This window comes from Neltuma alba, unplaced genomic scaffold (assembly GCF_004799145.2).
Source record: "Neltuma alba isolate B1F8T4 unplaced genomic scaffold, ASM479914v2 tig00012030_pilon, whole genome shotgun sequence".
NCBI lineage: Eukaryota > Viridiplantae > Streptophyta > Magnoliopsida > Fabales > Fabaceae > Neltuma > Neltuma alba.
This window is the reverse complement of record NW_021636597.1, coordinates 23,140-36,588: the sequence shown is the minus strand read 5'-3', so window position 1 is coordinate 36,588 and position 13,449 is coordinate 23,140. Positions and strand designations below refer to the sequence as shown.

The 13,449-nt window shown below is 34.0% G+C and overlaps 2 protein-coding genes across 3 annotated transcripts; one reads left to right on the top strand and one right to left on the bottom strand.

The window, feature by feature from the left end:
- Positions 1 to 2,763: 2,763 nt before the first annotated feature.
- LOC114721341 (dihydrolipoyllysine-residue succinyltransferase component of 2-oxoglutarate dehydrogenase complex 1, mitochondrial) lies at positions 2,764 to 7,137 on the top strand. 2 transcript variants are annotated; one of them, XM_028907161.1, is made up of 15 exons: positions 2,764 to 2,861; positions 3,115 to 3,175; positions 3,256 to 3,324; positions 3,901 to 3,961; positions 4,065 to 4,092; positions 4,172 to 4,239; positions 4,320 to 4,394; positions 4,503 to 4,558; positions 4,657 to 4,701; positions 4,859 to 5,143; positions 5,242 to 5,336; positions 5,510 to 5,600; positions 5,686 to 5,796; positions 6,160 to 6,354; positions 6,507 to 7,137. In XM_028907161.1, exons 2-15 carry the CDS (start codon positions 3,125 to 3,127, stop codon positions 6,696 to 6,698), a joined length of 1,422 nt encoding a protein of 473 aa, XP_028762994.1. In that variant the 5' UTR covers positions 2,764 to 2,861; positions 3,115 to 3,124; the 3' UTR covers positions 6,699 to 7,137. The 2 variants fall into 2 exon arrangements, with proteins under 2 accessions (XP_028762994.1, XP_028762993.1); XM_028907160.1 differs by having other exon boundaries at positions 3,103 to 3,175.
- A 2,414-nt stretch (positions 7,138 to 9,551) lies between these two features.
- On the bottom strand, positions 9,552 to 13,184 carry LOC114721342 (aminomethyltransferase, mitochondrial). The gene is made up of 4 exons (XM_028907162.1): positions 13,026 to 13,184; positions 11,688 to 12,257; positions 10,964 to 11,082; positions 9,552 to 10,300 (listed from the first exon to the last, which is right to left on the bottom strand). Exons 2-4 carry the CDS (start codon positions 12,243 to 12,245, stop codon positions 9,754 to 9,756), a joined length of 1,224 nt encoding a protein of 407 aa, XP_028762995.1. The 5' UTR covers positions 12,246 to 12,257; positions 13,026 to 13,184; the 3' UTR covers positions 9,552 to 9,753.
- Positions 13,185 to 13,449: the final 265 nt, after the last annotated feature.

Here is a 13,449-nt window from a genome sequence, read left to right as displayed (position 1 = left end):
TAATGTCGTTAACAAAAAAAATTAAAATATTTAATTAAGAAAAATACATAGATATAAAATTAAAAACAAAGAATGAGGTTCTAAATAAAAAAAATATAATTATTAAAAAATCCTAATAATAAGTGAAGGATTGTCATTTATTATTTTAGAACTTATCACTGCAAGCTGCTAAGTTATTGTTAAGATTTTTTAATAATTATATTTCTTATTTAGAATCTCATTACAATTCTTCCAATTAAAAATTGAAAGGAAGTATACATACTTATAGAATAATTTTTTTATTTTAAATATAAAATCTATTTTGACGTGTAACAAAATGTGTGTGTCTTAGGTTTAAAATAAGAAGAATAACTTTTAAAAAATAAATAAGGAATAGGGAGAATCACAAATAAAGACCCTCTAATATGCAAAATAACAGATAGGTCACCTGAATAAGTGAAATTACTCACAAGGACCGGGTCTCAAATTGCAATTATGAAATCATGGCCAAATTACCAAAATACTCCTCTTTAATTTTTTTTTTAAAAATAAAGCCACTGCCTCACCGGAATCCGGCCACCGGTGCTGGAGCTCCGGCGGCCGCTTCCAGCCACTGCTGGCGGGGTTCGACCGCCGGAGCTCCGGCCACTGCCGGCGGCCTTCCTTTGTTTTTTTTTTTTTGCAACTGCTTTTTTTTTAAATAGTGGGGGAAGTGAGGTTGGGGGATTTGATCCCCCAACCTAATACTTCCCAAAATAAAGAATGACCATTGAGCCAACAAATTTTTGTTAACATTATAATGCAAAAAAAACAATATAAGTTAACTCATTTACTCTTGTTCCAGGTGATAACAACAATACATTTGGAAATAAAAAGTTCTGATTGTAAAATAACACATCTGGAATAAAAATTTAACAATATGTTTTTTTTATAACAATAAATTTTGTTGCAGGTAATAACAACAATACATTTAAAAATAACAAGTTTTATTATAAAATAACAAGTTTTGGATTAAAATTTAATAACACGTTTTTTTATAACAACACATTTTGTTTCAAGTGATAACAACAATACATTTAAAATAACAAGTTTGAGATTAAAATTTAACAACACATTTTTTTATAACAATTAATTATTTTATACTTTTGAAAAATAAATTATTTATAACTTATAAAAAATATTTTTAATATATTTATTTCTCTAAAAAATACTTTTTAATCTATATATCTATACAACTCATTATAAATCAAACTACTTTTTATAAATTATAAAGTATTTATAATTAGGTATTTTTAATCTATTAATCATAGTATAAATTTTATATTATTTCATTCTTTAAATATTAAAAATAGTTTTTATATTTAAAGAATAAAATAGTATTTTTAATTATAAACTAGAGATAAATTTCATTTATAAATTTAAGCAGTCAAAAAGTATTTTTAATTCACAATAAATTGTACTATTTATAATTTATAAGAAGTAGTTCAATTTATAATAAGTTGTATAGATATATAGATTAAAAAAATTTAAAAAAAAAATAAAAAAGTGTGTTGCCATTTTCCTAAATTTTATTTATAAATTTGAACAATAAAAAAGTATTTTTAATCTATAAAAAATTATACTTCAAGTTCTGATTATAAATTGGAGATAAAAATTATTTTTTTAGCAAATTAAATAGATTACAAGTACTTTTTATAAGTTATAAATAATTTATTTTCCAAAAGTATAAAATAATTAATTGTTATAAAAAAAAAGGTGTTGTTAAATTTTAATGCCAGACTTGTTATTTTATAATTAGAATTTGTTATTTCCAAATGTATTGTTGTTATCACCTGAAACAAAGTGTGTTGTTATAAAAAAAACGTGTTGTTAAATTTTAATCCCAGACTTGTTATCTTATAATCAAAACTTGTTATTTTTAAATGTATTGTTGTTATCACTTGAAACAAAGTGTGTTGTTATAAAAAAAAAACGTGTTGTTAAATTTTAATCCCAAACTTGTTATTTTATAATAAGAACTTGTTATTTTTAAATGTATTGTTGTTATTACCTGCAACAAAATTTATTGTTATAAAAAAAACATATTGTTAAATTTTTATTCCAGATGTGTTATTTTACAATCAGAACTTTTTATTTCCAAATGTATTGTTGTTATCACCTGGAACAAGAGTAAATGAGTTAACTTATATTTTTTTTTGCATTATAATGTTAACAAAAATTTGTTGGCTTAGTGGTCATTCCTTATTTTGGGAAGCATTAGGTTGGGGGATCAAATCCCCCAACCTCACTTCCCCCACTATTTAAAAAAAAAAAAGCATTGCAAAAAAAAAAAAAACAAAGGAAGGCCGCCGGCGCCGGAGTTCCAGCGGCCGGACCCCGTCGGCAGTGGCCGGAAGCGGCCGCCGGAGCTCCGGCGCCGGTGGCCGGATTCCGGTGAGGCAGTGGCTTTCTTTTTTAAAAAAAAAAATTAAAGAGGGGTATTTTGGTAATTTGGCCATGATTTCATAATTGCAATTTGAGACCCGATCCCTCATGATAATTTGGCTTATTCAGGTGACTATAGAGTGATTTTGCTAATTCGAGGGTCTTTATTTGTGATTTCCCCTAAGGAATAATAAAAGGAAAAAGAAAACACCGTCAAGTTAATTATGAAACCGAACAAAGCGGAATCCAGCTGAGTGGGAAGACGGGAAAAGGAAATAGCAGACAGGCAGGGCTGTCTTCGCTCGCGTCGGCGTGTCTTGACTCTTCGCCTTCAGAACAAATTTTCATTTAAAAAAATATTATTTTGATTGATGATTTGTTCCAGACCCTTCCTTATTATTCTTCCCAAAAAGCCCAACTTCGCCTTCGTCACTTTCTCCTTCGTTTGAATCTATTAGGTCTGATCTCTGCTTATCTTTCTATTCTTTAGTTATTTTTCAGATCGGAATTAGTTTTATTTCGTGCAAATGGTCTTTGAATGTGTATTTTTCATCCATTTTTTAATGCCGGTCTCGCTTTCGTGCTACTATGTTTTAAATTGATGATTTTGAAGATTTGGGCTAGAATTGTGTGTTTGTTGTTGCTGAGTTTCGTCATTCCGAAGCATTGAGGATTGATATTGACTTGATTGTTGATCAGTTATTCTGATAGGGAGGTCGTCATGTGGGGAATCCTCAGGAGGAAAGTAGCAACTGGTGGCTCCTCCGCCACGGTAAATTCTTTAATTTAGTGTGTTAATCTTCTAATGTATGTGAATTTTTGTTCCTGTAATTATCTTTTTTTTTTTTTCAGGTTTTGAAGCAGGCGGTGCGGGAGACTCGAGCTCCATATTCACGGCGTTATGCCACCAGAGCAAAAGAGGTAGCTATGCATGCGCTTTCGTAAACTATCGAGCTTACCCCAGTCTCCTGGCTGTTTAATGCGGGGTCTTTGCTATCCTGTCTTGGTTGGGTTGTAATCAATTGCCCTTATTTTTCTGATTATCTGCTCCTATGTGATACATATATCTCGAGTTTCTATATATCACTCATTCCATTTCAAATACATGTTTTCTAAAATACCATGTTTCAAAATGCAAGGCCTTCTGAGAGCAGTTAATAATTTTTACCTAAAATGTTCCTAAAAGTATATCAAAGTTACTTCCCCAAGGTAAAATAGGAAAAATTTTGAAATTTTAATTGCTTAACTATATTTCTTGATTCGCGTGTTTTATTTAAAAATGTCTGTTATTTGAAACGAAGGGAGTATAATCTTTAATGCACTATACTCTGGATTTTGATTTGCGTGCTGACCTTATACATCATTCATTCCGATCGATCAAAACTTCTTTTACAAACTACTTGGGCCTTAGACAAATAATACTGATGTACTATAGCCATGCCCTCTGGTTAATTAACTTTGCTTTCTGATGTTCATAAATGTTGAATTTTGTGGCAGTCGCTACTTCTTGGAAAAGGATCACACACCATAAGCAGTATTGGCCACCAAGGCTGTCGGGGTATTTGCACTTGTCTGTCAAGATGATTTTTTATTTTGGTATGCTAATTTTCTCCGAGTCTATTATTTCATATGACTAATTCGAAGCTTAAACTTGATGACAGGGTGTTTAGATGATACCAAATCTATCAGGTCTGTGGCATCTTCTTACTCTGATCAATTCCTGCTTTCAACGCATATTAATGAGTTACTTTTAATATTTTTCATGCAGTGGATTGATCCAATTCCGAGCAGCTTCTCCTATGTCCATGTTGAATAGATTTTATTCTTCTGAAAATGGTATGTTATAAATATCTGCCTAAGACGAACATTTTACAATTAAATACGTTTATTATACTACTATTATGATTGTGCTGCAGGAGATCTTACTGATGCTGTCGTGCCCTTCATGGGGGAATCCATTACTGATGGGACCCTTGCAAACTTTTTAAAGAGTATGTTGTTTTACCAGCTTCTTTCGAAACTAATGGAAAAATTGAAAATAATTGGTTATGTGTTTTTCCTCTGAACTTCTTGGTGCTTGTGGTTTCATATGGGAGCAGAACCTGGTGATCGTGTAGAAGTTGATGAGCCAATTGCTCAAATAGAAACTGACAAGGTATTCTAGAAAATGATTTCTTAATGGTCATGAAAACGGGGCTTTACCATTTATGATCATTGAATGCTTCTTAATTACATTTCACATGTTACACGTAGGTTACCATTGATGTGAACAGTCCTGAGGCTGGCATAATACAGAAGGTACCAATACCTATGAATTCATAATGTGCTCCGATATTTTGAAGCTTTTAATGCACTATCACTCATGGCAAAGAAAAGTAATAAAAAATAACCATTGTCACTCGTGCATAAGGGCATGGTTCTGACTTTCATGTTGTTTTCTTGAGCCCGTATGTAGCTTGTCGCGAGAGAAGGTGATGTTGTTAAGCCAGGTGATAAGGTAGCTGTAATTTCAAAATCTGGTGAAGGTGTGGCACATGTTGCTCCCTCTGAAAAAGTGCCCCCCAAAGAAACTCCTAAGCCATCTCAAGAGGAAAAGGAAAAGCCAAAGCCAAAGGTAGCTGAGGAAAGTCCAAAGGCCCCACCTCCTCCTAGGGAAAAGCCCCAAGCTCCATCTGCGGCAGCACAGCCTCAGTCCTCAGTGAAAGAACCTCAACTTCCGCCTAAGGAGAGGGAAAGAAGAGTAAGTTTTGCTTTTATCTCCTTACCTTTGATTGCCTTTTAAAATTTAATTATTCAGTATCTTGCAAATACCCTCTTTTTATGCAAATTGCTTTTCAGGTTCCTATGACAAGACTTAGGAAACGTGTAGCAACACGTCTGAAAGATGCACAGAACACTTTTGCCATGTTGACAACATTTAATGAAGTTGATATGTAAGTTTTTTGTCCATAGTTTAGGTCATTAATATCAAACACTTAGCAGCTTGTATTCTCTGCTGGAACTGACACTGCGAGTGTGCTAAGATTTGCACAACCTCTGTTGTTTGCAGCCAAATTTAAACCTGATTTGATAATTTGGTGACTTCTTGATTCTATATATATTTCAGGACTAACTTAATGAAGCTCCGAGCTGATTACAAGGATGTTTTTGTTGATAAACATGGTGTGAAGTTAGGACTCATGTCTGGATTTATTAAGGTAGTCACTGTGCCATGTAATGTATACAGTTAGTTCTGCTGTGTCTTGATCATCTTTGAATAATGATGATATCCTGTTATTTTAGGCTGCAGTAAGTGCACTCCAGCATCAACCAATTGTCAATGGCGTCATTGATGGAGATGACATCATTTACAGAGATTATATTGATATTAGCATTGCGGTTGGCACATCAAAGGTGTACATTTTAAAAGAATTTATAGTTATTATTTAAATGAAGTTTAGATTTACGTTGCATGAGTCTTGGTTCAGGGTTTAATGTGCGGGATCTGTTATAGCTAATTTGGTTCTGCTACCACTTTGAGAGGCAAAAGTCAAGATGAGCTTGTTTTGTTTTCAGTTGCACTTGGCACGTCCTGTTGTGTGAGATTGGCAAATCAGTTTATTTTCAATGTCAAGATAACTGTTAACTCAAGGACCAGTAATAGATTTTCTCATCATGATTTTAGCTTTCGAAGAATTGATCAGTGAATTTTTTGTGTTGTAAGTGCCAAACCTTGCTCCTTTAGTATGGCTAATTTTCATGGAACTTTGTTGCAAGGGTCTTGTTGTTCCAGTTTTACGGAATGCTGACCGAATGAATTTTGCGGAGATTGAGAAAGAAATCAACACCCTTGCAAAGAAGGCAAATGATGGTACTATATCAATAGATGAAATGGCTGGAGGCACGTTCACCATATCAAATGGTGGTGTTTATGGAAGCCTTATAAGTACCCCAATCATCAATCCCCCCCAGGTTTGTATTCTGATTCATCCTACCTTGTCGTTTAAGGCTTAGGAAGATGTTTCAATGATTATGAATATTGATATTGTGATAATTATTATGCCCATGATTCGTTATCAAGAAAAAGACTCGTGTTTTTCATGTATCATCCTAATCTTTGGCAGTCAGCAATCCTGGGAATGCACTCGATAGTGAATCGTCCAATGGTAGTTGGTGGTCAAATTGTTGCGAGGCCAATGATGTATATTGCTCTAACATACGATCATCGGCTGATCGATGGAAGAGAGGCGGTTTATTTCTTGCGCCGTATCAAAGATGTTGTGGAGGATCCCCGCAGGCTGCTTATTGATGTCTGAAGCTGTCTGAAGCAAGTTTTCATGTATACTGATCTCTATGGATAGTTATGACTGAGTGCAATGAGTTTTTGGCTGGTGACCTGCCATCATTGTCCTGGCACGTGGGAGGCTTCAAAATTCTATATGTTTTGGTTCATTTGAAGATTCTTTAGCTCCGAGGTCATGCTCATCAATCGCTGCTTGACTTATCTCCTGGTTTTATCTTATTTGCACTGATGCTCATTTACAATATTCCGTCATCGTGGGAAGAGGAGGCCAAGAAAGTGATTTCAAATAAGGTGAATTTTCAATCGGATGGATAATTTCAGTTGTGTGCCATTTATATACCAGAATTTCAATTAGGAAGGAGTGATGATATGATTTCCACGTGCCGTGGTAATAAAGCTTAAAATTTTGTTAGGGATTTATATATGAAAAGTTTTATTTCCGGAAGGTTAAATTATGGTTTCGCGCAGAGTTTAATAAAAAAATTTTTCTTTTCATGGTAAAAAAAAAAAATCCAGAATTTCTTTTATGCGGATCAAGTTAATTTTCTTGTTTAAAAAAAGACCCGTTCGGATCAAACTTAGGCTTCTTTCCACATGATATCACTGTGGGCTGACTGAGTTTGGGGTGCATGGGCTCTAAGATGAGTTGTATTGATGATATTTAGTGGATGGTATAGTTTTGGTAAATTTGTTTTAGATCTGATGCTATTGTCTCAGCTTTTAGTTAGCGTCTGGTTTGTTCTGCCTTTTTCCGTTGTATACATGTGAAAAACAAGAATGGATCAATCAAAAAAAAAAAAAAGTTAGTGGATCAATCAAGGAGATTTTAGGTTGACATAAGATTCGCTTTGGAATGGTTTTGAAGCAGTTTTTAATTTGATTTACAAAATATGAGGTATGTATATAAAAAGGATTTTTTTGGTTTACAAGAAATATGTTTATAAGTGATTTTAAACATTATTCTTTGGGTTTTTTAATTAGGAGTTTGATTTGATTTTATATATAAGATTTTAATTCATTTTGTTTTCAAAATTTATAATTTATTTTTTAAAGTATTTATATTGATTATACATATTGAAGGTGTTTCTATTTAAGGTAGTCATGATTTTAAAAGGATATTTTAAGAAAATCAATTTGTATCTGTTATTACTTCCGGTTTTTATTATAAGAGTTAACTTAACATTTAATTTAGTCGTAAATATAAGATTTTAATTTACTTTATTTATTGTATTTATTTATTTTTTAAAGGTAATTTTTATAGTAATTGTACATATTAAATGTTTTATCAAATTGTATTTTTTTTATTAGTCAGGGTATTTTAGGGAAGAAAATACCTATTTATTATAAATGGCTAATTTAATTAATTTTTTTAATCTATTTAAATTAGTTCACTAATTTTTATCTTTTATAGCAAGAATTGGAGTTAGTACTTTCAGATCTCATTTATCAAACTGGATGATATTTGATGGTGGAAATATTTTGACTGCCTGAAATCTCAAGCACGATCGAATTCTTGACTTTTTAATTATAGGAATGTCTTTATGTCGTTAGGTTGTATAAAAATGGTATTTAAATTATTTTCTATCCACAGATAACAAAAACTTCAAGATGTGAATTACTGGCACTGGGGAGGGCGCACTTCTTTGGGATCAAAATAACAAGTACATACCCTTCCAGTCCTTAATGTAAGACCTAATTATTGAGTTAATTTTAGTTATAAATATAAAATCTATTTTTTATATTTATTATAAATTATCTCTATTGATGCTTTTCAACCATAATCAAGTATGAGAGGAAAAAAAATATTAAGAAAAATGTATATGGTGTTTCAGAAAAAACATGTCATGTTTTATATAATTAACTAATTAACCAATTTTTTAAACTAATTTAATCAAATTAGTTTAATAAGTCTTATATTAAGAATCAAAAGAATACTTACAAGTGCAGAAGATAGCGTAACTGTTGAAATAGAGGTTTTTTTTTTGCCCGCTATAAACTAGCAGTAGATGCCATGTAAAGGGGATGGTCAAAAGAGATGCTTTATAAATTAAATGCTGGCGTATCATACTATCTTGTATAATTTCTTATAATATTTTTTAACATGAATACTGCTAAAACATGCTCCCAAGCATAACCATGATTTTTTTTTTTAAAAAAAAAACAAAACTAGTTGGCAGTGGAACGGATTAATTCTTCACTATATGATAAACTAATATTTAAATTTTTACTAGGAGTGGTGGTCACATTTAGTATCTGACAATGTTTTAAACAAAATTGCTTTCAATAAGATGATACATGTGTTTAGCTAAGGTAAAAACCTGTTGGCTTGAACTCAGAAGATTTTTTTAAAATTATTTTCTCCTAAATATGTTTAGTTGCAAAAAAGAAAAATTAAACAGCAAATTAATTTTTGGAAAATTTTTCCTTCCTTGGGAGAAATGAAACAAAATAAAAAAAATTTAGGATTACAGTCATTTTTTCATATTGATACAACACAAATCAAATGTTTTAATCTAACTGCTTTTATTTTGATAATAATAACAATAATATCATCAATCAAAAATTTGAAAATTGGCGTACTCTTTTATTTTTTTTTTTTATTGTAAAACTAAACAACTAATAGCCTAGTCCAATGAGCCCATGCTTTTTGAGAACTCCCAGCTATCATCTGGAAAGATACGATAACTTTGAAGAAAGCAGCTCTACACAAGCTAATTAAAGAATGTTTAGTAAAATGATCCCTTAGCTGTTGGAAACCTTAAATTGGCAAGTGACCCATAGAAATTGACGCCTCTTAAGTAAGGTACACCTGAAATTGAAATTCCTGGGCCTCATCACTTGCATTAAAGGATTTGGTAGACTTGAAGATGACAATGTTGAGCTCAATCACCATACCCATAATATGCAATAAATTTGTGCCATAAGACCTGATGTGCTTAGGACAAAAGCATTAAATTTGTTATAACACTCTTAAAATGATTATGGTTAAAATCGTCAATCAGGGAAGAGTGACCAGAGAGTAAGTTCAAGCAGAAACAACACAGAGCAGATGAATATAAATCATCAAATCAGGAAGGCTTGTAGTATTTTGTTGGTACAAATGGCATTTTTGTGACGACTCCTTCATTGGCTTTTCCTCTAATCACAATCTTCACTTTGGTTCCTGCTTTGTGCAATCCAGATTTCACATACCCCATTGCTATATTCTTCTTCAAACAAGGACTGAACCCTCCGCTGGTCACTTCTCCAATGTTGTTGCCTTGTTCGTCTTGGATCTCACTGTGGCTTCTAGGAGGCGGTCCGGTAGAGAAGAACCCTGCACGCCGGATTGGAGGACCATCTTGGAGCTGTTTCAGGATAACATCAGCTCCAAGAAACCCACCTTCTGCTCTTCTTCTTTTTCCTACAGCCCATGTGAGTCCTGCTTCTATGGGTGTGATGTGTTGTTCCAAGTCATTCCCATATAAGCACAGGCCAGCTTCAAGCCTTAAACTATCTCTAGCACCCAGTCCTGTCAATCTTATTTTGCCTTCAGATTTCTCAAGGATTGCCTTAGCAAGATCCACTGCATTCTCTGAAGGAACTGAGATCTCAAACCCATCTTCCCCAGTATACCTGAGAGCATCAGTACAATAGAGAGCTAGATTATGCATTGGACAAATAAAGAGATTAAGCATTATGTGCAGAAAGACCCCCAAAAAAAAAAAAAAACAGAAGCTCACTATATCATCATGTTATCAGCAAAACAAACTACTGTAGCTTGAGAATAAAGACGGGACATAGACAACAAATTGTTTTGCAATGATTGAATTGATCATTTTATGTCAGATAAAAGAAATTAGAAGTTCTTTGAAGATGAATCAAAAGCAAGAATTGATCTTCTTTGGGACAAAAGCAGCCACTCCAAATGAAAATCACCAATAGTAATTTATTTTATCCTTCCTTTAAATAAGCCCTCTAGTAATTTACAAAAGTAAGCTACTCTATGAGAAATTAGCCAAACAATAATGACGATGATAAAAGCACTTTTACAAGATAATTGGCCAAACCTTGATCACTTTATAGTTGCATGTTAAGCAACTCGTTTTGAGTGGGGAGGGGGAAGAAAAGAAAGGGAAGGAGACAAAAAGGTCAGGTAGACAGTTAGTCTGCCCCAAAATATTGATACAGCCAAAGTGCTTCAAGCTGGAATTTAAGGTAGCAAGACTTCAACACGGGCTCCTTAATTTGCAGAGAAGATAGCTAATTTTAGGGAAGTAACTTTTCAAAAGAGCATACCCTGTCCTGGTAAGAAAACAACGAAAGCCATTAATGTCCAATATACGGAACTCGCCAAAGTACAACTTGCTCAAATCTTCTTTTGTCAGGTGTTGAAGAGCAGGGGCAGCAAGAGGACCCTGCACCAGAGACATAGAATCTTTTACTGATGTCACGGGAAAGAAAATTTTCTAAACCAAAACAGCTATCAATTTCACTTTTGTCAATTAAAAAGAGTACTAAAATCACTTTGACCCCTCTAACGATTAAATTGAAATAACAAGCATATTCAGATCCAAACAGTATACTCTAGAATTAACTTTTGAACGTATGAGAGAATAATGCACGCTATATGCACAGGGAATGTGTGAATTGACCAATCAATTCCACATGCATCATATGAAATCAGTTGAAACAGAAAAGCAATGGAAACAGACGGAGCAAAGAAAGTTTCCAGAAACAAGAGATTGAAGAACAAATTTGGACATCTGATACCCCTTAAGAAAGAACAAAACAATGGCATATCCAAAAAAGTAAAGAGCAATGCTGCCAGGCCCATACATAAGATATTGGTAGTGGCAAATAGAGAAAAGACAAGGCTGAGGTGAAGTTGCTTGTGCTTTTGCCAATAGTTTTTCTAATAGAGAAATAAGTTGACATTTTGACAACTCAAGAAAACATTTTGAAAGTTCTTAGAAAAATTTACATGATAAAAGAGACAAAGTATGAGAGTGCATGAAATGACCTGAAGTGCAAGAAGAGATCTCTCATCATGGATGTGCCATGACACATCACCACCTTTGGCCTTGAATGCTTTCATATGAGCCTCAATATGAGCCAGATCTTTATCCCTACACCCGGCATTCACAACCAAGTATATGTGATCATCTGTCACCTTGGTAATCACTGAATCGTCAATAGCCCCACCCTTTTCATTTGTAAAGACAGTCAATGTTCCAGTTCCAGGGGCAAGCCCAGCAACATCAGCAATTACAAGCTTTTCAAGGAAAGAAACAGAGTCCTTTCCTTTAAGACTTAGCCCACACATGTGGGAGACATCAAATAGGCTACCATTCTCCCTACAGTTCAAGGTTGAGTCCATGATTGAGTCCTTGTACTGAATGGGCATGCTCCATCCAGCAAATGGCACCATCTTCCCCCCATTAGCAACGTGGAAGTCATGAAGAACTGTCTTTTTCAGCTCAGCTTCTGTAGCAAAATATCTGCGAGCCACAGCCTTCTTATCACCGCTGGCAAGACGGCGGGTGATTGATTGCCCAAGTTGCCATAAGCTTCCCCTCATCTTCTAAGATTTCTGAGAGATATAAAGGAGGCCGAAATGTTAATAAACAGAACTAGCCTAGGGCTTGATGGTGTCAAAGGAAGCCATGTTATGACATTCTCTCACTTCTTAGGAAAGTATAGTTTAAAATCAAGTTATTTCAATATTCTCCCAACCAAAAAGGGCCAGCATTTACAGGAAAAAGTGAAAACTCAAACAATCCATCATGCTCAGTTCTAACTTTTAAATAATTAAACAACAATCTACCGGGCAAATGGGGTCCCCTGCAACGCTATCATGTTCTTGCGCATTTGAAGAAAGAGTGATCCAGAATAGTATGACTATATGTGAAACTCACTTTACCTCTTCACACATTCTCTATAGTCTCTATCAGACCAGAGAATCTGATTGTCCATCTGGTGTAACTGCATTTCAATATTGTCACGATTCACAAAAACAATCCAAATGTGGTTAACACAAACAAAAGTAACATTTCTGACTTCGAAAACAAAAAGTCCGGCTTCCTAAAGTTGCTGTGTCTTAATGGGGGGATAAATTTCACGTTTTCAAACAATGCAACAAAATTCCATGGAGAGCCATATAATAAAAAGTTTTTCCTTATCACCCCAGAGTCAAGAATCTGGGAAAACTTTGATCTCTATCAATTTCCTAGATCTAAATGGCAATTCCCAGATTCATCACGTAGACAGAAAACAAACACCGAGATCAGTGTAAGCAGATGAGAATAAATACGATCCACAAAGCAAAAGCGAAAAAAAGAGGGTAGAATACAACACTGACCAGGTGTTGGTTTCCGTTATATCTGCAACTCTTCAGAATGAGGCAAATCTGAGAGCCTGGAAAGGATCAGCTCAACAGAGGATGGTCAGAGAGATAGACTCTCTTTGCACAAGTGTTTGGCGTTAGAGCATCATTTATCTGTTGAAAACAAAGAAAAGAACAAAGAGAGAGATTAAAAAAAACAGATATATAAAAAATAAAAAAATAAGAATTTGATTGAAGGGGTTGGTGGGTGGCTAAGAGGTGAGAGCCGAGAATACCCCATCGGGAGTGAGTGGTCGAAGCACTACCGGACGAGGTTGGCCATCGCCGTCTCCCTTGTTTGCTAATCAACCGTTCATCCATCCAACTCTACTTTTTGTGTATATCCTAAGTATCCAACGGTGGCGATAATGGGGATTTGACAGTATTATTATAATTATAA